At 37.5% G+C, this 22,883-nt stretch overlaps 1 protein-coding gene across 10 annotated transcripts; it reads right to left on the bottom strand.

Annotated features, from left to right (window-relative positions):
• Positions 1 to 22,883, bottom strand: LOC127632548 (protein PHTF1-like). Of its 10 annotated transcripts, none has more exons than XR_007969116.1 (22): positions 22,737 to 22,883; positions 22,126 to 22,188; positions 21,967 to 22,023; positions 21,808 to 21,877; positions 21,509 to 21,667; positions 21,131 to 21,311; positions 19,005 to 19,128; positions 18,755 to 18,913; positions 18,371 to 18,619; positions 17,066 to 17,194; positions 16,592 to 16,861; positions 14,927 to 15,058; positions 14,552 to 14,638; positions 11,884 to 12,039; positions 11,634 to 11,729; positions 10,459 to 10,584; positions 8,181 to 8,810; positions 6,754 to 6,898; positions 5,872 to 5,971; positions 5,496 to 5,592; positions 4,309 to 4,413; positions 1 to 2,012 (listed from the first exon to the last, which is right to left on the bottom strand). XR_007969116.1 is itself a non-coding variant. In XM_052111177.1 (17 exons), the coding sequence occupies exons 2-17, from the start codon at positions 22,153 to 22,155 to the stop codon at positions 8,790 to 8,792; spliced, it is 2,046 nt and encodes a 681-aa protein (XP_051967137.1). In that variant the 5' UTR covers positions 22,156 to 22,188; positions 22,737 to 22,883; the 3' UTR covers positions 7,604 to 8,789. The 10 variants fall into 10 exon arrangements, 1 of the variants encoding a protein (XP_051967137.1); XR_007969112.1 differs by having other exon boundaries at positions 2 to 2,890; XR_007969117.1 differs by lacking the exon at positions 1 to 2,012 and adding an exon at positions 2,903 to 3,956.

The following is a 22,883-nucleotide window of genomic DNA, read 5'->3' as shown; positions in this document are numbered from 1 at the left end:
AAATTAACTTGTCTCAAAAAATTATTTTTATTGTTTCATAACTCTTTAAGTTTACATACTTTACAAAACATACTTTTTTTTTTAAAATACAAAAATATTAAGAAACAACCTCCAATAATAATAAATTATAGAAAAATTTGCTAAGAAAAATTATAATATGGTATCTGGAACATTAGCACTCAAAGTGAAGTTGGACCTTATTATTGGACCTCAAATAAAAGCCAATATTATTTATAAGGACTGACTTCATGATGAACAGTTCCTTTGTGGTGGTTAATTATATCTAAAATGCTGTGTTAAATAAATGAATCCAATGGAACAATCACATGACAAAAACTATACATTGGTATAGCAGTTTGCATCTGTTTTGCTGACACAAATAAAATGGTCCTTTTTGGCCATCTGGTGGCCACTGTTGCAGCAAAAACCACTATATATATATATATATACATACACACACATATACTAATATATAGTATAGAGGGTGTTTACCCAATATATATATATATATATATATATATACACACACACACACAAGCATTTTTGACAGTGCAGAATTATAATTGCACATTAATAGAAGTCTGACATAACAGAAGTTTAATTGTTGAATGTAACTGGAACCAATATCAAAACAATACCATTGAAAATTTGTATATACCCAAAAGGTCTGAAAACCAATCAGTCATGCATTTTTACATTCTGTGTGGTATCACCACATAAAAGTATCCATTATATAATACTGTTAAAAATCACATTTAATGTGCAATATGAACTGTGCCAACATAGCAGTCACTAAATATGGGCAATGCATGCTTGTTTATCTCAAGTCAGTTGCACTTAGGTTGCTGTGAAACAGCATATATTTTATGCAGCAGGGTTTAACACGCTCAGATACATTGACAATTAAAGTGCAGAGGGTGTTTACCCAAGACAACTTAACATCTGCACCATGTGAAAAGAACTTTAGTCATTTGAAACACTGTGCAGTAAAATCCTGGACATTGATTATGCATTTGCATATGCACACAAGGAGTCCTCAAAAGATGAAATTAAAGTTAAACCTTCAACATATGGACAGTTTGGTGTCACTAAGTATCCAGTCTGTTACAGATACATAAATATTTACATTGCCTTCAGAAAGTATTAAGGCCCCTACAAATTCTTATCTTTAGATCTGGGGGTTTCAACATTTGCAGATCCAGTTTGTTATACGATTGATATGCAATCATCTTAAAAAGTGACTGAAATATGTTTTAAATGTGCACTTGAGTTTAATATATTTGTTTTGTGTGTATCTTAAGAATCTAACTGTATCTAGAGTAAATTTCATTCAAGAGAGAGAGTATAAGTCTTTATTGATGATTGTGACTGCATGCCACAAGGGACAGTGCGGACAGAAAGAGAGAGAGAGAAGGATGACCGGAACAACAGAGCAAAAAGGAGAAAGAAAGAGGAGAGACAAATATGGAGAAGAGAACTAAAGCACAAGGACAAACTGATTACGAAATATGGAGCCATGACAACATTTAAAAACCCCATGAAATCAAGTTTTGTGGCTTTTGGTCCATTTCTATTAGCTTTGAGGCCATCAATGTGCAAGTGTTCTCCTAAAGGTTCACAAAAGTATCGTTTAGGGGCCTGGGTAGCTCAGGGAGTTTTGACGCTGACTACCACCCCTGGAGTCGCGAGTTTGAATCCAGAGTGTGCTGAGTGACTCCAGCCAGGTCTCCTAAGGAACCAAATTGTTCGGTTGCTAGGAAGGGTAGAGTCACATGGGGTAACCTCCTTGTGGTCGCTATAATGTGGTTCTAGCTCTCGGTGGGGCACGTGGTGAGTTGTGCCTGGATGCCGCGGAGAATAGCGTGAAGCCTCCACATGTGCTACGTCTCGATGGTAATGCGCTCAACAAGCCACGTGATAAGATGCGTGGATTGAATGTGTAAGACGCGGAGGCAACTGAGATTTGTCCTCCGCCACCTGGATTGAGGCGACTCACTACGTCACCACGAGGACTTTAGAGTGCATTGGGAATTGGGCATTCCAAATTGGGGAGAAAAGGGGAGAAAATCACATACATAAAAAGGTAACGTATAGCATTTACACAAATTTAAAATTCCCAGTCTTTGTATACCAAAAATTTAATGACTCATCTTGGACTCAATGATTTTGTCCCATTAAATGTTCTCTGGAATGAGAACGTTCCTCCCCATAATACTACTACTTAACAGCAACAGCAAGTAGCAAATCATGGTTCACAGCAGTGATGTAAACTACAGGCTATTACGGTAGTAAACTAAAAGAAATGAGCCATTCAATTTGTCACGCTCATACTTGCTGTTTCAATCAGAAATATGTCAACACAGGAAAGCAAGCTGCACTCTTTAGGCCATAGAATTTATAGACTTTAGGCCAGAATAAACAGTTAGCAAAGGACAAGTGCATGAGTTAAAAACAGGATAAGAATGAAGCAGACTGAAAAATTGAATCCAAAAGGATAGCACAATAAGCGGTACTGGATGGTACATTCAGGGACAAGTCCGTGCGCCAGGGTGAGGAGGGTTAGTAATGTCTGGAAATCACTGATCACTGGGTCAGTCACGTCCTTTTAGTTTGTCTTCAAACACAGTACGTTATTAGATTCTGACACTATCTTGGCTTTGCTGAAGCAGCAGTGCTCCATCTGGCATGTCAGGGTAGAGCAGGGTGGTTGTGGAAGGGGTGTGAGACAGCCAGGGCCAGTTGTTGGCGCTGAAGAGGCGGGCCGTTTAACCTGGTCGTGACTGGAGGGGGGGTGTAACTAGGTAACTAGGGTGTGCCTTAGCAGCAGTGGGGTGGAGTCTCGTCTGACTTTCCCCAGGTTTGAGATGGAAGAGACTGGTTGTGTTACAGCCTACACACACATACCTCAACTTTAGAGACTTTTAACACACATCTCAAAAGTGAACAAAAATAGTACTCTTCAATAGTCCACACATAAGCTTTAGTCTTCATGGGACAAACAAACAAAACAAATCAAGGGACCCACTTTATTTTACTAAATGCGAACATCAAAAATTAAGCATTTCATACAATGTATAAACTATTTACACAATGTCTTTGTGGCAGGGCGGATCCGGGTCGTGATCATACACACCCGGTCCCTTATCAGGCTAATCAAACCTCAGAGAGGGACAAAGGCAGACTGCGGAGGATTGATTAGCCTGATAAGAGACCGGGTGTGTATGATCACGTCCCGGCCCCGCCCTCCGCCCTGCCATAGTCAAGGTTACATTATACCCTTGTTTAATTATATAATTATTTACATTATTTAATTTAAAGTACTTGTAAATAACATTACAAATAAGTCCAACTACAACAGCTAGAAGGGAGGGTGGAAGCTCACTCTGGTGAGGAGAATAAAATAATAGATAAATAAGAAATTAATTGTTTAATCAAACCTTCTGAATGACAGTTTGATTAAACTAAAGTGAATGTAGCTTGAATAACTAGGGGTTGGGAGCTTTCTGACAAACATAGCAGGCAGCACATACGCAATGCAGTGGTGCAATGATGATATTGCGATCAAATGAAAACTCTTAGGAAATCAACAACCATACTGCATGAAATAAAGCATGCTTGTGCAGCTTTAAATGAGTTCCAATTTTGAGAGAAAAATGTGGGAACCAATTACATGGAAATGAATATTTAATATCCAACCATTCATATTTCATGCTCTTAGAATAAACACCACAGAGACAGATGTGGTCGGTCTCAATGCGTGTTCACTGCCTCCACATTCAGATAAAACATCTTCATTTTGCAAACTAAAATGGTCATTAAACATATGCAATTGTAAGCAGAATTTGCATATACGTTTGATTATAAACTAGCCTGCTGAAACAAGTCAACCATACTGTTGGCAACAGGAGTGAGCTTCATGACAGAATGTAGGGGGCATTTCAAATAAGGAAGATCATCTATGAAACAAAGAAAAATTACAAAACCTTAAAAGAGCCGGAAACAATTTCAAAACAAGAGTGTGTATGTTTCTGCATTTTTGTAAACTAATGTGCAAGTGCACTTTTGCCTGCACTCTTGTCCAAGAAATAGGCTATTAGGCAGCTCATTACTGCCTGATGGCAGATGACTAAGTACATTGCCCTGTCTCTCAAGTTTCATAATCACAGGCTCCAATCACTGAACCAGGTCCTGATATGACAAAAAATAGAGTAAAGCTGAAATATCAGCTTTTGAAATTGGTAGACTACCCGCAAGAACCCAGGTAACAGCAAAAACCAACAGAACTACAGGGTTATGACATGGCTGTACCTCTCCTCCTGGACATCTGTAGTGGTATTTGTCCTGATCCTGTAAAGCAAACTCCTCTGGGAATATGTTCTGGATCATTTCATAGGTCATCTCCTCACATACACCCTAAGTAATAAGTAAGAAATGCCTCTGAGCACTGTTTGAACACATAGTACATAAAAATGCATGTAACTGTGTAACTAATGAAGGATGTATCATTATGCGCGCTTGTGATTACAAACACCCTTAAATGGATAGTTCACTCAAAAATGAAAACTCTCTCATCTTTTACTCCCCCTCATGCCATCCCAGATGTGTATGACTTACTTTCTACTGCAGAACACAAATAATGATTTTTGGAAGAAGATTTCAGCTCTGTAGGTTCATACAATGTAAGTAAATGGGTGACAAAATGTTTACGCTCCAAAAAGCACATAAAGGCATCATAAAAGTAATCCGCATGACTCATGTTTCAATCCATATTTTCAGAAGTGATACACTTCGGGTCCTTTGGACGACGTTTATGCTGACTGTCTGTGATTTTTGGAGCTTCAAAATCGAATCACCATCCACTTGTATTTTAAGGACCTACTGAGCAAAGTTATTTTTCTATATTTCTTATAATGTGTTCTGCTGAAGAAAGAAAGTCATGCACACCTGGGATAACACGAGGGTGAGTAAACGATGAGAGAATTTTCATTTTTGGATGAACTATCCCTTTAACAGTATCAAAAAATCCCCCTGAAAGTGTGGAATTGACAAAAAGCAAAATCTGAAAACAGACTCTGGCAATAAATATATTTAAAGGTGATGTGTGTTATTTTTTGTTAAAATACTTTCTAATATTCCAGCTTAATATGAAGCGACAACTATAAGAAAAACATTTATAGACTGATTCCCTTGTAAAAGTGGCTCTATGGCGCCATCAAAACAGATTTTTTTTGTTAGAGCATCTTGACCATCCCAACATAGCAGCATTGGTTTAACCAATGGTGAGTTTGGGGCGGGGCTAAATGTTTGTCCAACTAACGGAAACAGGGAGTGTTCAAACAGTCATTTTTTTCAATTCCATTTGGTGCCGCTGCCCGCTAGTGTGCCGAAATTACACAATTTCTCTTCAAAAAGGGATATGCAAATAACTGAACACATGCACATGGTCAAAACCATTAATAATTAAACAATTATAAACACAAAATATTTAATCCTACTTTCATATCTTCATGGCTTCCTTATTGTCATGTCTTAAGAAGTCATATGACTTGTATGCTTTAACTGCCTCCTTGCGGTAAACATCCAGGTTGAATACTGTATTATAAACAAAGACCAAGATATTATGGTAAATCTCCACATTGCATTTTTACACAACAGTACTATGGTGCATCACAGTGACATCAATCTGAATGCAGAGAGTGTTATAGTTCAATTCCCAGTTGTTAAGGAACCTCTGACCTTGATTACAGAGATACACTTTGTTTTTGGGGTCAGTTTGAGTTCAAATGTGTTGCTTGGTTACAAATGGAGACAGCTGATATTTATAGTGACTGTCATGTCATATTTTGCAACAGTCTATCCACCTCCGCTTACCCTTGGTGGGAACGCCTATCAAATTTCTTAGACATATACGTCTTGCCTCTGGCAGGGAGGCCGATCATATAGGGGAAGTTGGTCATGTAGGACGCCCATGCTGTGGTCATAAAGACAATATGAAAGTGTGCAAGTGTGAACAATATGAAAAGCAAAGTTTAAAGTATTATTAAGGTATAAACCAGCCCCAATACACAAATACAAAAAAATCTACATAAAGAAAACTGATCTTCTTGACAAACATATAGCACAACACAGATACTTGTCCGACACAGAGATAGAAAGTTTATATCTCACGTCATATATCTTGCATGTGCCTTTATGAACATGTATGTTTTTTGTGTTCACTGCTGTATGTGTTCCTTGCTGTCTTTTATGTGATGTCCTGTAGGCTCTGTAATGTATGTTTTAGTGTGTTGGAATCTGTACGAGATATACCATAGTTAGAACTTACAGGACTCTAAGAGTTTAATAATGAAAAACAGTAGAACAAACTCGCCATGACTATGATCTCCAATTTGAAAATGCATATAAAAATAAAAATCTCAATAAAATGAAAGCTCAGTATATTTATTCTCCATGCAGACCTACAGTGAACCTCCGTTTAGTGGTCTATATGACCCTAAAACATGCTACTAAGGATTTGATTACGCACAGAGTAAATTCTTTGAGTCAGACTCTATATCACAGTATTGAGAAATAGGAAAGACACATGATCCTGAAATCAAAATATTTAGCCCTTTCACCAAAACTGCATCACAGGATCATTTTTTTTCTGGTTTCCTCTGTTTTTGTCATCCGCTAGTCTTACCATTACTCACATCTTGTTGGATTCATGGGAATATAATCTGGAATGCAAAAAGGATGAGTGTGTGTACTTACAGCATGTCTTTTCTTTGACTCTGGGCTCTGATTTCTTGGCTTCAGCAGAGCTGGTCAGACCATTCTACTGCTGCCATGCAGACATGCTGGATCTGACAGTCTTAATCACTCACTCTTCCTAGTGTAGTGTAAAAACATAGTGCACCTGCAGAGTGAAAGAAAAAAGAGAGAGAGAGAGAGAAGTCAATCCTATGCAACCTTCGTTAGTGCAAAAAAGTTATAAGTGTGTTACACAGTACTTAAAGGAATAGTTCACCCAAAAATAAAAATTATTTCATCAGTTACACACCCTCATGCCATCCCAGATGTGTATGACTTTCTTTCTTCTGCAGAACACAAACAAAGATTTTTAGAAGTATATCTGAGCTCTGTCACTCCATAAAATGCAAGTAAATGGTGGCCAGAACTTTGAAGGTCCAATAAGCATATAAAGTCAACATGAAAGTAATTCATATCAATCCAGTGGTTAAATCCATGTCTTCTGAAGCAATATGATGGGTGTGGGTAATAACGGATCCGAATTTATGTCTTTTTTTTTTTTTTACTATAAATCTCCACTTTTGCATTCTTCTTTTTTTGGTTTGGCAACTCATATTTGTGCATATTGCCTACTTTTGGCAGGGAGAATTTATTGTAAAAACTGACTTAAATATTGATCTGTTTCACACCTACACGTACAGTATATTATCACTTCTGAAGATATGGATTTAACCACTGGAGTCTTCTGGATTACTCTTAATCTGACTTTATGTCCTTTTTGAAGCTTCAAAGTTCTCGCCACCATTCACTAGAATTACATGGACCAACAGAGTTGAGATGTTGTTCTAAAAATCTTCGTTTGTGTTCAGCAAGGCAAAAAAGTCACACATCTGGAATGGCATGTGGGTGAGTAAATGATGAGACTTTTCATTTTTGGGGTGAAATATCCCTTTAAGAATGTTGTCCAGAAATCTGATTGCCAGCCAGATTCTGACTTCTCGCTTAGGCCCTAACCTTATTGGTCCCTATCCCTACCCCTAAACATAGGATACTAGGTAGGGAGTCAAAATTAGGCAAAATAACTGTAGGGGTGTCAGAAAAAATATCATGCTACTTTTAGTTGAACACAAATGTTTTCTTTATGTAGTACTCACTGATCTTTGTTTATGTAATGTACTAATAATCATAGTAATATGCCATCACTAGAATCACTAGACAACGCTCGAGATTCTTAAAATGAAAATGCATCATCTTACAGTTTCCTTATCGTTCTCCCTTTGGCCTCATTGTTGTGTTTTAAAATCAGCATATTCCGGTCAGACCGGATTGACACTGGCTCATTGCCTTTGCGCAGTGTTGTTGCCTCAGCCAGTTTTGTACTCTACTTTTGTACTTTTGTGTGCCAAACGATTGAGGGAAGGTGTGTTGCTTTGTCACTGTTTACTTACCTAATACCAGCTGTAGAATGAAACATCCATGTCAGTGAACTCGGTCTCAGTAACCCACTACATTACAGTTGAGTACAATACAATAATGATTGTAATTAAAAAGCACATTAGTAAAATCTGTAGTTAGACAAAAGTTTTATTTTAAAACAGTGCCAGTAAAAAAAAAGTTGGTCCAACCCAGAGCTTCAGTGTTTCAGTACCCTTTTCTAAAAACTTAAAACCTTAATTTCATTTCCCATTCAGCACTTCACCAATCCATGTTTCATAAATTGGGCAAACAAAGGGCACTTGCTGAAATATGACATCACAGCAACTGGCAAGTCCATCAAGAAAGATCCAGGATGCTCCATTCAATTTTCAAGTGTAGTTGTGCTTTACGGTCCTAAAACTCAAGTTTGAGGAAATATTCTAGAGCCAAAGCTGAGCTGAACACAGGTTTGGTTGGTCTGGCCATTGCCACAGAACACAGAGGTAAAGTCATGCATAAGTTTGATAAGTAGATTTGCACAGTTATTAAAGATTACGTAACTTGGCCATCTGGTGTGTTGTACATAAGTGTCTCTCTCTCTGCTCTCAGTGTTAAGACGCTGGCAGTGTAATGGCATCATATCAAGGCTTGATCTTCCACAGCTGTTAAAAAACACATGACAGATATTGTTAATCCTGTGAATTAATTAAAATAGCTTGAACAATATGCTTAGAACATTTGTGCACAAGGTGTTAAGGATAAAAGTATGGTGTAAATAAAATAAAATAAAGAGCACAACAGTGGGGTTCGGAAAGTAAAAACGCCTATCCATTTTCAAAGAAAATTATTACGGTATTATATACACTAGGGGTCAGCAACCATTTTGACGGTCCAAAATGCATATTTAGGGTGCATCAAAATAATCCACATGACTCCAGTCGACAAATAAAGGTTATTGATTATTTTGAGAAAAAAAAACAATACTCGTATACCTTTTAACTACAAATGTTCACTTCTGTACATCTCTGTGACGTGCGCTCATGAGAGGAATGACAAGCTCGTTGGTAATGTCATGTGTGGAGGAGGAGGCAGGAAGCGCTTCATTGTTTACATTGTTTTTATTATTATTATTATTATTTGGAAATAAATTTTATTTTATATAATTTTGAAATTGTTTTGGACTATTTTGGTTTGTGAACGGCACTTGGTCTGTGCAAGTTTCTATTGTAAACAATGATGCGCTACAACGAGCTTATGTCATCCTGGTGGTGGTGTAGTGGTCTAAACCACATAACTGGTAAACTGATAATCAGAAGGTCGCTGGTTCGATCCCCACAGCCACCACCATTGTGTCCTTGAGCAAGGCAGGTTGCACCGGGGGGATTGACCCTGTAATAAGGGCTCTGTAAGTCGCTTTGGATAAAAGCGACTGCCAAATGCATAAATGTAAATGTTCTCATGAGTGAGCGTCACAGAGATGTACGGAAGTGAACATTTGTAGTTAAAAAGTATACAAGTATTGTTTTGTTTCTCAAAATAATCAATCATTTGGGTTCAGAAGAACTTTATTTGTCGACTGGAGTCGTGTGGATTATTTTGATGCACCATAAATATGCATTTTGGACCGTAAAAAAAAAAAAGAGTACATTCACTTGAATTGTTTAGAGGAGGAGGCCTGAAATGAAATCCTAAAAATCTTAAATTCTGTTTTGATGAAGAATGAAACTCAGATACATCTTAGATGGCCTGAGGGTGAGTAAATTATCAGCACATTTTCATTTTTGGGTGAAACATTTTTGGGGTTTAATAGCCAAACTACATTACAGATGGATCCTAAAGAGAGCTCCTAAAGAAAGAGAATGTGTATATATCTTAATAATTATATATAATAATATATATAATTAAAAAATATATAATCAATAAATGTGAATAGTTTTATATTATGCAATTGTTTTCTTTTTTCCCCTCAATTTTTATATACCGGTAATTTCTTTTGGTTCAGGTTGAAGTTTGTAATATTGTGTTTCATCTCTAAGCTGTTTAGTTTGGGTCATCTCTATATTGAATTAGAAAAGTGCCTATGGAGAAATGAAAGGGTAAAATACTTCTTGAACCAATGCCACTGAAAAAGTGGCTGGACACTATTGCACTCTGATGTTGAAACTTCAAAGGCTTGATAAACATAGGCAGTAGAACTGTAATTATGACTTAATCATAAATGATCAAACTGATTGTCCAGATCCAGAATTCTGCATTCCAATGGTACAATAAACCAGACAGGTCCTCAGAAAGTGCACATGTTCCCCTCACCCTGATGTTGAACCCCAATAAGTCGCTGACTGCAGCCGAGATGGCTGACAGAATAACCACTCTTGTGATATTGTAGATAAGTGGGTTCACTGTCAGACCTAACAGACGAAATGGAGTGTCCAATTCCTGAAAGCAGCAAAAGAGCATGGCCAATACAAATAAAAGGTTCCATCTAGAGTTATTAGATATACATTGGCTTTAAAAATATTTGGACACAAGAAATAGTTCACCAGAAAGTAAAAATGCTTTCATCATTTACCCTTATGCCATCCCAGATGTGTATGACTTTCTTTCTTCTGCTAAACACAAGGATTTTTAGAAAACTATCTCAGCTATGTTAGTCCATTCAATGCAGGTGAATGGTGACCAAAAGTTGAAGCTCCAAAAAGCATATAAAGGCAGCCACACACACCTATAATTTCGCTACTGAAGATATGGATTTATCCACTGAAGTCTTATGGGTTACTTTTATGCTACCTACCGAGAGGTGGCATAGTGGGCTAAAGCACAGAACTGGTAAGCAGAAGGTTGCCGGTTTGATCTCCATAGCCACCACCATTGTGTCCTTGAGCAAGGCAGGTTGCTCCAGGGTGAATGTCCCTGTAATAAGTGCGCTTTGAATAAAAAAAAGTCACTTTGGATAAAAGCATGTGCCAAATGCATAAATGTAAATGAATATATATATATTTTATACTGCCTTTATGTGCTTTTTGAAGCTTCAAAGTTCTGATCAACATTCACTTGGATCTACAGAGCTGAGATATTTTCCAAAAACATATTTTTTTGTGTGTTCAGCAGAATAAAGAAAGTAATACACATCTGGCATGGCATGAGGGTGAGAAAATGATTTTTGGTAAATTATTCTTTTAAACCCCACCTAAATAACGCAGGGCTTTCCTTCTTACAAGGAACACAAATGTAAATATTACATACTATAAATGTAGTCATCATTCAATTTAATTGATCTTTTATCCATACAATAAAAGCTGACCGAGGATAACATTCTGCCTAACATCTCCTTTTGTGTTCCACAGAATAAAGAAAGTCATATGGGGTTGGAACTGCTTGAGGTGATTAAAAGCTGACATCATTTTCTTTTCTGGGTGAACTTCAAGTATATAAAGTGTCCAAATATTGTTGGGGCCCCCATTTATCATGTTTTCCTAATGTCTTACTTTCATTAATTTTGTGGCCAGCCTCAACACATTGTTCACTATATTCAGCTGATCCTTTTTGTTGGGTTTCTTCTCCATCTTAAGATATAAGTTTATCTGTAACAGAACCATTTAAAAACAGCAAATAATTAGCTTAGCTGCAAGCAATATAGAACACCATTTATCTGTGCTTGTGTATGTGTGAATAGTTCACTTGTTTCTGAACAATACTGCCTCTTTGTTTCTTGCGGTTTAGAGATTTTTATCTCACCTGTTCAGTTAGAAGCACAGAAGCATTGCTATACTTTCGGTTGGTCTCTACGCCGAGGGTAGCGAGGCGTAGCAGGAAAACCACGAGAGCAGCACACCAGACAATCAGCTCCCAGTTGGTCTCTGAGTCCAGGAATGTGTTGTGACTGTGCAAAAGCTGAAACACAACCCTGTTATCTTCTGTTCCCTTCACAGTGCACAAATATTAAATAGACACATCCCCCTAAGCTGTAAATACAGATTTACTAAGCAAAGTAACATAATAAGCAACCCTACTCACCCATATCTAATTGTCTCTAATGAGGAGTAAATGATATTCACTGTCAGGTAAAACTATATTTACATTACCCTAACCTCTCTTACAAAAATCTCTGACAAAAGGAAGTAGAGTTGAAGTCAGAAGTTAACATATACGTAGGTTGAAGTCATTAAAACTCTTTTAAACACAAATTTTTAAGTAATTTTAACCACAACTGTTTACAGACAGATTGTTTCACTTTTAATTGACTATATCACAATTACAGTGGGTCAGAAGTTTACATACACTAAGTTAACTGTGCCTTTAAGCATCTTAGAAAAATCCAGAAAATTATGTCAAGACTTTATGCAATTAGCCAATTAGCTTCTGATAGGCTAATTTGAGTCAATTGGAGGTGTACCTGTGGATTTATTTGAAGGTCTACCTTAAAACTCAGTGCTTCTTTGCTTGACATCATGGTAAAATCAAAAGAAACCAGCCAAGACCTCAGAAAAAGACCTGGTTCAACCTTGGGAGCCATTTCCAAATGCCTGAAGGTACAACGTGTACAAACAATAGTACACAAGTATAAACACCATGGGACCATGCAGCCATCATACCACTCAGGAAGGAGACACATTCTGTCTCCTAGAGATTAATGTAGTGTGGTGCGAAAAGTGCAAATTAGAACAACAGCAAAGAACCTTGTGAAGATGCTGGAGGAAACAGGTAGACAAGTATCTATATCCACAGTCCTTTATCGACATAACCTGAAAGGCTGCTCAGCAAGGAAGAAGGCACTGCTCCAAAACCATCATAAAAAAGCCAGACTACAGTTTGCAAGTGCACATGGGGACTTTTTGGAGAAATGTCCTCTGGTCTGATGAAATAAAAATGTAACTGTTTTGCCAGAATAACCATCATTATGTTTGGAAGAAAAAGGGAGAAGGACAAAGAACACCATCGCAACCGTTAGGCATGGGGGTGGCAGCATCATGTTGTGGGGGTGCTTTGCTGCAGGAGGGACAGGTGCACCTCACAAAATAGGTGGCATCATGAGGAAGGGAAATTAAGTGGATATATTGAAGCAACATCTCAAGACATTAGCCAGGAAGTTAAAGCTCGGTTGCAAATGGGTCTTACAAATAGAAAATGACCCCAAGCATACCTCAAAAGTTGTGGCAAAATGGCTTTAAGACAACAAAGTCAAGGTATTGGAGTGGCCATCACAAAGCCCTGAACTCAATATAATAGAAAATCTGTGGGCAGAACTGAAAAAGCATGTGCGAGCAAGGACTCCTACAAACCTGACTCAGTTACACCAGTTCTGTCTGGAGGAATGGGCCAAAATTCCAGCATCTTATTTTTAAGAAGCTTGTGGAAGGCTACCCAAAACATTTGACCCAAGTTAAACAATTTAAAGGCAATGCTACCAAATACTAACAAAGTATATGTAAACTTCTTACCCACTGGGAATGAGATGAAAGTAATAAAATCTGAAATAAATCATTCTCTCTACTATTATTCTGACATTTCACATTCTAAAAATAAAGTAGTGATCCTAACTGACCACAGACAGGGAATGTTTTCTATGATTAAATGTCAGGAATTGTGAAAAACTGAGTTTAAATGTATTTGGCTAAAGTGTATGTAAACTTCAACTGTAAACATATTGTTATATGCACAGTACTGTGCAAACGTTTTAGGGACTTTGTATTAGGATGATGTAAAGTGAGGATGTATTTATTTAAAAAAAAAAAAGTAAGCTATTTAAATCAAGCCCACATAGAAATCTAGTCTTCTAAAATGAAAAACTGGAAATAAACGGATAACTTTAGGAATTTTAACATTGTAAAACAAAACATTTTGATGTCAAATTAAGAGGAAATATTTAAGATACTGCAGTGTGACACTGACCATGTTAACTTGCTGGAACAACATGGATCATCAGGTTTTGCACAAACTTGTTGAGTCCATGCCAGTTCAAGTGCATGATATTTGTGCAAAATTCTGAAATTCATGTATTTTTGTTTTATTAAACATTTTACTTACATTGTATTGGTGATAATATAAATGGAAAACAAATGAACCGTAATAAAAGTGTAGTTCACCCAAAAATGAAAATTCTCTCATTTCCTCACCCTCATGCCATCCCATTCAATTGCACTGTGTGGCCCTACACAGTGGAGATATTCTTCCAAAAATCTTAATGTATTCAGCCGAAGAAAGTAAGTCATACACATCTGGGATGGCATGAGGGTGAGTAAATGATTAGAGAATATTCTTTTTAGGTGAACTATTCCTTTAAATGAGAAAAACGCTAAACAGAAACATGAACTCAACAGCATGAAGAAGTGAACTCATATTTTCAACCCCACTGTATGTCTAAAGGGTGTGTCAAAAGCCTTTGTAGTGCTGAACAACAGCTGACCTGGGCACAGATGATGAAGGCAATGGACAATGCCAAGAGGAAAATTGATGATACAATGACATCCACTGAGCGCTGAGGCCCTCGCCTCTGTTAAAGACACAAACATATGATTAAATTCTGTATCTATACACTACATGATGTGGACTGGGCCTCTTTAAATAGCAATACACAAAGCTGTCAGTGTCAGTAAAAAAAAAAAACTTAAAAACTTTGACTGTCATTTGTGCTGATAAAAGCGGACTGGTTAGGCAAGTGGGATTAACATGTTAATCCAGAAACCATTTGCTTTCACTCCTCCAGTAAATATTAAGAGTAGTGTTTAAGGTTAAAAATACATCTGAAGTGTAGTGGGAGGAGTCAGCTGGAAAATAATACCTTGAGGAATGACCGAAGTGAAAGCCACATCTTGATATTCTGTACTTTCTTCAATCGAAAGTGAGGAATCTCAGATTTTTTGGCTTTCCGTGCCGATGTGAGATGGCTGAAGAGTTTGGCAAATAGAAGGCGCTGTGGATGACATTGCACTTGTTGAGAACAGAAAATGCTGCATGGCCTTAATATAGATTTTGTGTTTAAGGATTACTAATGCATTTGCAAATGACAGAGCCTTTGTTCAGACAGGCAGCAAACAATAAAAAAAAAAGCGATATTGCAAGTTGCGATTTGCGCCACTTAATTTCCATCCAATACACCCACACTGGGTGTATTGTATGGAAATTAAGTGGCGCAAATCGCAACTTGCAATTTTCCTCAGAAATAGATCATTGCGCTAAGATGTTTAAATACCACCTGTTTTCAGCACAAAGTCCAAATTCAGTTCCTATATTTGCTGTTTGGAGATTCCACCAGCAGGTCGAAATAAAGTTTATGTCCAAACTTTGAAAATATTGTGGAACATCAAATTATGTCCCTGATGATCAGAGTTGTTTAGCCGTCTTTTTACAAGATTTACAAGATTTGCATTAAACTATCTATAGGTTATGGTTTATTTTTCAACTATTATTATTATGTTTTTTTAAAACAATTATTTTTATGATCTAAAATGTAAGGGTATTTTTCCACCTGTTGTCGTAGAGTGATTTTTGTAGTCACTGCAAAAGGTGCAGGTTAAAGTTTTTGTTACTATTTTGTTACTTTGATTATATTTGCATTTCATTTGAAGTATAAAATATTTTTTGTTTAATTTTTTCATGTTTCAATAAATAAATTAATTAATTCAAAATCAAAATCGTCTGGTAGAAGTGAAGTGCGTGCCGATTCAATCACTGTTAATACTAGCCATGATTTGTGTGTCAGTAGATGAACATTATTAATAATACTTACATTCCCTATAATTTAACAGAGTATTCATCAAAACCCTGATGAAAATAACATTTTCTAAGCATATAAAATGAGCATGTCCATATTTTGTATTCCTCTAATTAATGGTATACATTCCATTTACACTATCAACTTCTTATGAATGTGCCGTTTTTGTTTATATCGCTGGCGCTTGAGGTAATGGACTAAATAATAGGACGCAGATGCTGCAATACCCAGAGAAAAACCTCCAAATTAAATTGAACTTGACCCAGCAATTAGTGCGTTGCACAAGTCATTTTGACAAACACACTTGTGCCTAGACTTAACGCAGGCTTGCACGAAAATACAAAAAACTTAATGGCCATGCCCTCTGACTTTGCGCTTATGACTTATGGCATAACGCTACACTTTGCGCTAGCACACTTAAAATAGGGCCCTTCATTTTTAGTCCCCGTTGGACATAATATATTCATTCTTGTATACTTGCTTAATATGCAGAGTTAACTATTAGTAATCCATTTATATCTTTTAGGTTGATTTCATCTAAAAATGTAACTGTTGCTCTGTGGTGCCATCAAAATGTTCTTAAAATGAACAAACTGGCAAAACTGTCTCAACCAAGGGTGTGAGTTTTCTGTTTGTTTGTATGACCAATAGAAGATGGGGGAGTTTTCAAGCATCTGAAATGAAACTGAAGTCAAAGCAACTATTATCTGATTACATTACATCCATTCTCACCTGTTTATATGTTCTCTCAGCCACACACATCATGAAGAAGAAGAGTCCAGTAAGGAAAGCTCTCTCCACTGTGGTGATGGTGAAGAAAGCATAAGACAAGGCACTGGGAGGCCCAAAAGCCACTACTGGCAGTTCCTCAAGTGAAACAGAACTGAAATTTGCAACATCCAGTATCTGAGCCAGTCTGAAGCAGTATGGCAGCAGTGCCAGTGAGGCAGTGACCAGGCTCCCAAAGATTAGATAACCCATCCCTTGTTCTACCACCTTCACCTGAAAACATCGAGGACACTTACCTCCTAGGCAAATACCAATGCAAAAGTATAATTCCAAACAGTTAGTGACTAAAGGCTTGCATGGAGGAAAGTTTACTTTGGATTTGAATATTGTTTGCTTGTGGAAATGATGTAAAACAGTTCCCTTTTTTGTCAAAAAATCAGTTCAACCACTAGCAACGGGGATAAAGAGGGTCTTTACTCGTGAAAGAATGATACCACTGATCTCCAGCACAGACATGTCTGCTTTCTTACACTCTCCTTTCTCCCAGATAATGGAACTGACCCGGTCTTTGGAGGGGTGGCAAACCTGCAGCCATGAAAACTGGTGCTAAATGAAGAGATGAATCTTTAGATTAATTCAAATAGAGTTAGTAAGAGCCCTATATTTGTCACTGTTCTTGGACAACTTATTGAACTTCAAATAGATGTTGTTTGCGACTGGTTGTTAACGCTAGCAAAAAATATGTTTACATTTGAAATCATTATTAAATTTTTAACCCTGGTTTAACATATTCCTGAATTATCTTGTTCTACGTTCCATCCTTTTTTTTTAACACTGTATACCCTAGCTATTGCAATACTGTGTTTGCACCACAAAAGCAGAGATAAGCCCCTTTTACATGTTCAAGAAGTATGAAATGTTTCTTTACACAGGATTTAAAGTGGATATGTTTCACCCAAAAATTACAATTCACTCATCATTTCACCCTCATGGCATGCCAGATGTGCATGACTTTCTTTCTTCTGGGGAACACAAACAAAGATTTTGTTAAAGAACATTTAAGATCTGTAGGTCCATACAATACAGGTCAACAAGGTCCAAAAGCTCCTAAAAGCACAAAAAGGCAGCATAAAAGTAATCCATAAGACTCCAGTGTTTAAATCTATGTCTTCAGAAGCAATATGATTGGTGTGGGTGGAAAAACAGATCAATATTTAAGTCCTTTTTTCCTTATAAATTCTCCTCTCTGCCCAGTAGGTTGCGATATGCACAAATAAGCTGAATTGCTAAAAACAAAAATTAACTAAGTAGAGAGGAGTTCTTAGGAGGGATGTCTGATTGTGGAGATTTATAGTAAAAAGGACTTAAATATTTATCTGTTTCTCACCCACACCTATCATATCATTTCAGAAGACATAAATTAAACCACTGTAGTTGTATGGATTACTTTTATGATTACGTTATATGCTTCTAGAGCTTCAATGTTTTGGACCTTGTTGACTTGCATTATACAAATGGACCTACAGTGCTGAGATATTCTTCTAAAATCTTTGTTTGTGTATGTGTACCACATCTGGGGTGGTATTATGGTAAGTAAATGATGAAAGAATTTTCATTTTTAAGTGAACTATTCATTTAATCCAGGGTTTAAAAACAAACAATTACACCGAATTAGGTTTAGTGCACGCAGTGTGAAAAGCTTTCTAGTTAAATAAAAAAAGTCGCTAAATTGTAAGCAACAGACTATCACATGAGATGCATTACAGCAAAACTACAGCCAACCTGCGGTAAGGTCTCATCCTCATCACTTGTTAAAGTGATGTTGGACATTGGGAGGGAGTGGCTATGACTGTGAAGCTCCTCCTCCACACTGTCACTGCTTTCTGAAGAGGCAGAGTCGGGATCCTGTAGAAGCTCCTCCCATAACATGTCATCTGTGTCAGAGGCTGGGCGTGAGCCCTCCGATGGCCGTAGATGCTCGACTTCACGTGGCAGTGCTGGGGTGCCTGTTGTCATGACATTACCATCTCCCTGTACATGATGCATGACGTCTATGTTATTAGAGCTAATAACTCTGCTAATAACTAATGAAGAGTTAATTTTCATCACACCGTCGAACAAAATTCTTCTCTCTAATCTATTTCCTAACTGTATCACATTCTTAACCTGACGTTGGTGCTGAGGTGGTAGGTGGTTCTTGGGGACATTGCGAAGTCTATTCCTGAGTGCTGGGACGTATTTGTGAGGCAATGAAGAGAAGAGTCTGTCTCTATGCAGCTCTGCTTCATCTACTTCCTCTTCCTCACTGGAGAGATCATCAGAGTTCTGCACAACACACAGAATCTCTGTCAACACTAACGTGACTGTACATGACACTTTGAAATGTTCCATTCAATAGAAAAAATAAGTATTTTACCAGTCTCTTCTCTGATCTGTAGAGCTGGTGGGTTTCTTCAAACTGCCAGGGTCTGAGTTCGACAGTCCCGCCCCCTCTACTGCTTTCATCCTCTGATTGCTTAGCTTTTCTGCTCTTCCTCGGTCTACCAAAACAAAACAACCAAAAATAACCTAAAGGGATAGTTCACCCAAAAATGAAAAATCTGTCATGATTTACTTACCCTCATGTCTCTATTTCTTCCATGACAGGCAAAATGGGATTTTAAGCCGAGAGTATACTTCGGTCAAACGCTAACGCTAGGTGTATGCGTAAAGGAGAGCTGGAGCACTGAACATGGATCTGGCATATTTTGCACTAATTAGTGGGTCCACAAGGTGGTGTCACTCACAATTGAGCCATTCCTGTCACGAAGATTCCTGTAATCGCAGCTAAACAACAGAATACTAAAGGCGCAGTCACACATACCTTTGTGTGGCGAAATTCCGCAGGAAATTCCTACAGCCATCTTAATGGCAATCCACACTTTTGTGTGATGGACTTCCGGTGGTGAAGAACTTTCCCCTCCTGTATTTAACATGGAGTTCAATTTTGGTGAACTTTGACAAGAGAAATTGCCGTGCTCACCAATAGGAGGTTGCTTGGTTTGGTAGTGACCTCTATGTGGGTGGTGTTTCGTACACCGCTACACTGAATATTCACAATGGACAAGGATATCATTTTAGCGTTGTTTCTTTTTAACTTCACTCTCCCAGAGTATAAAGTGCAGTATAAAAAGAGGCTGTTATTGGCTATTATTTTTTTGCTTATTTCACACATGCTCAGCATCCACCTACTCTGCCTTCTATCGGGGAATTTCGCCGTTCAAAAAGTTGTGACCACTAGTGCTGGGCAGTAATTTATTACATGTAATCTCCATTATGTAATCAGATAATATCAAGAACCTGTAATTGGATTAAATGATATTTTAAAATACTCAATCTACCTACAGTTACTTTTTATGGATTACATTACAAGTTAATAAGGCAACGACAATACATTTATTGATTACCATAATTGTTCTTTTTTTTTAATTATTTAATTTGTCACTCTAAATCATCCTACCTACGATATATGTTTGGTAACTCTTTGTGAGTGTTTTCGGAAGAGAGGGAGATGGGGAAGGTTGTGAAATTACACACAGACCTGATAATTGTCATTAGCTATGTGATTCGAACTGTTATGTCCATCAAAATGCCCAAATACATGCCATTTCATTTTCACAATGTAATCCAATTGCATTAGCATAGTCAAATTAGTTTTAGTTTTGTGAATTGCTTTTGTACTCTGCTTCAAAAATGTAAATGAATGCACTTTTGCTTTAGTAATAACTTTGAGGCTGTTTCTACGAAGTTGATTTTAGTAATAACTTTGAGGCTGTTTCTACGAAGTTGATTTTAGTAATAACTTTGAGGCTGTTTCAACGAAGTTGATTTTAAAATATAACTGATCTGATCCATTCGACACTTGCATGCCATTTGTAAAATGGCAAAAATTGCAAGCTTATGTAACCTGCCTCGTTAAACTCAAACATAAACTCAAATAAAAGAGTTAGGTTGGAAGTAATCCAAAGTGATCAAAAAGTACTGTGTATGCATGCACAGTCAAATGAAGTATACTTTGAAAGGCCTCACGCTAAGCTTTCTCGTCAAAGCTAAAGTATACTTTGGAAATTAGGTAGGAAGTTAGGGACTGACAACCTCAGAAACCATTCACTTTCATTTTCATTCTTAAAAATGCAGCCTCATGTATTTTATGGAAGGAAGTGATCGGGTTTTAAACAACATGAAGGCGAGTAAATTATGCCAGAATTACATTTTGTGTTACCTATCCCTTTAAAACATAACTCAAACATAATTATGTCAAAAGCACAGGTGTCTTTTAAAAGTAGGCAGAGATACCAGAATACTCCAAAGCATATGTTCTAAGAAAGACTTTCTATATAATAAGTAATGTCTAATGTCAGTATAATGTCAACCAAATCCTAAAGATTAAACTGCAAGCTTAGCAGACAATACGATGTACTGGTAATATGTTGAGGGAAAACAAATCTTGATGGTTCAGAGATAAGGCTGTTACCCACAACTATAAAACAACAATGGCTTAACCTTTTCCTGCGAACAGGGCTGGCTGCCCGACTGGATAAAGGACTGTTATCTGGGCTTCTGGAGGATTCTGTGGACACTATTTGGCAGTGGACTGTACCCAACAACAGCATGAGACACAATGGACACACCAACTCACTGGCACAGGCTGCTGGTACCTCAAAATACAATACAGCTCCTGCCACTGCAATGAACACAAACCAGATCAATTCACTTCACGTCATTGGAATTGGCACCCTTACTCATTACTGCCTAGTCATGTGTATTTCTCACAATGAAATCTGAAATATGTAAAAAATGATCAGCGAAACTATGCTAAAAAACATAAAGGTACACTTAACCTACTGCAAACCACGTGCACTGTGCAGGAAAACTACATACCTTGAAGAAAGTATAGAACCAAGATGCAAGAGGAGATGCATTTAGATGTCACTTGGATCCACCACGGAAAGAAAAAGGGATAAAAGAGGACCCTGACCAAGCCTTTGCGAGTCAGAGCCGTCCAAGGGCTCTCAGGTTTGGCTTTGCTAAATGTGGAACCTGCAAAGGGCAAAAACACTTCATTGCTCAAAAGAGCACTGGGTATGGGTTGTCCATATTCTGTTAATCTGAGAACAGCCCATTGCATGTGAAAACTTTTAATATCAAGATTAATTCGCTACACTTCAATTGCAACTCACCTCGCACTAAATCTATATCAATGAGGTCTGGCTTGATATGGCCAGTCTTTTTAGGTTTGCTTCCAATGCCCTGTGCATACGGAACAGAGTTTCGCAAGATTATTTTTTCACAGTGTTCAAAAACCACATACTTGTTGTAAAAACAAATTGCAAAATTACCCTGAGCTCAGTTTGTTCCAGTGATTTTTCCCAAATCTGTTGATCATAAGCTCCAATCTTTGACAGGAAGCTCATCATTAGAGACATTTGAACCATTTTCACTTCACAATCACAATATTTACATACAAAAATGTTTTTTTTTTACATAGAAATGCGTACCTTTTTCTGATACCATGCTATTCCCGCCATGTCTGAAATACATTTGGTCAGGACATCTTAATCCTCAAAGAGTTAGAGATAAGACTTATGTCATCATTTACAGTACAAAGGAGGGATCTACTTGACTCATCCAGAACAAGGAGTGGCTGTGTCTCAAAACCTAGAGAGCTGCCTACAAAGACAGCACGCGCAACACATTTTCTCTGAACGTAGGTGTCTCGAGACGCGCTTTTACAAGTTGAAGAACACCGCGGTCGGACAATAATACGCATTTAGTATGAATGGTCGCTTAATGCTGTCTGCATAGGCGACTAAATGGGGTTTGAGGCGCAGCCATAGAAATTCTCTTCACATATCGCAAATAATTTCTTGCGTACAGTGGAAATGACCACCATGACAGGTCAATTAGGCTACATGTCATTTCGTTACCATATTAATGCAAGGGAAGTAACGTCAAAAGTAAATGATAAAGTCACCTAACTGACTTTTCGCTCTATGAAATATTAATATTACAGTATTAAACTTACTCGCTAACCTTTCTTTCAGCTATCTGACGCTACATCGTAAACCTGATTAAGATATATAAGAAATTGAAAAAGTTGCGAACTAACCATGTTTAATTTCGGATCACATCGGCATTCATTTGGTCAAATATGATCAACGATATAGCAATCCACTGTAGTAAAAGAGAAGTAAAATTTCCCACTCTCATCAGCGGCTGTTGCCAGAAACAACTAGATGTGTGAAGCCAACGATGA

Source organism: Xyrauchen texanus, chromosome 39, assembly GCF_025860055.1.
Source record: "Xyrauchen texanus isolate HMW12.3.18 chromosome 39, RBS_HiC_50CHRs, whole genome shotgun sequence".
NCBI classification, from domain to species: Eukaryota; Metazoa; Chordata; class Actinopteri; order Cypriniformes; family Catostomidae; genus Xyrauchen; species Xyrauchen texanus.
The sequence above is the reverse complement of the archived record's forward strand: the minus strand, read 5'-3'. Positions and strand labels throughout refer to the sequence as shown.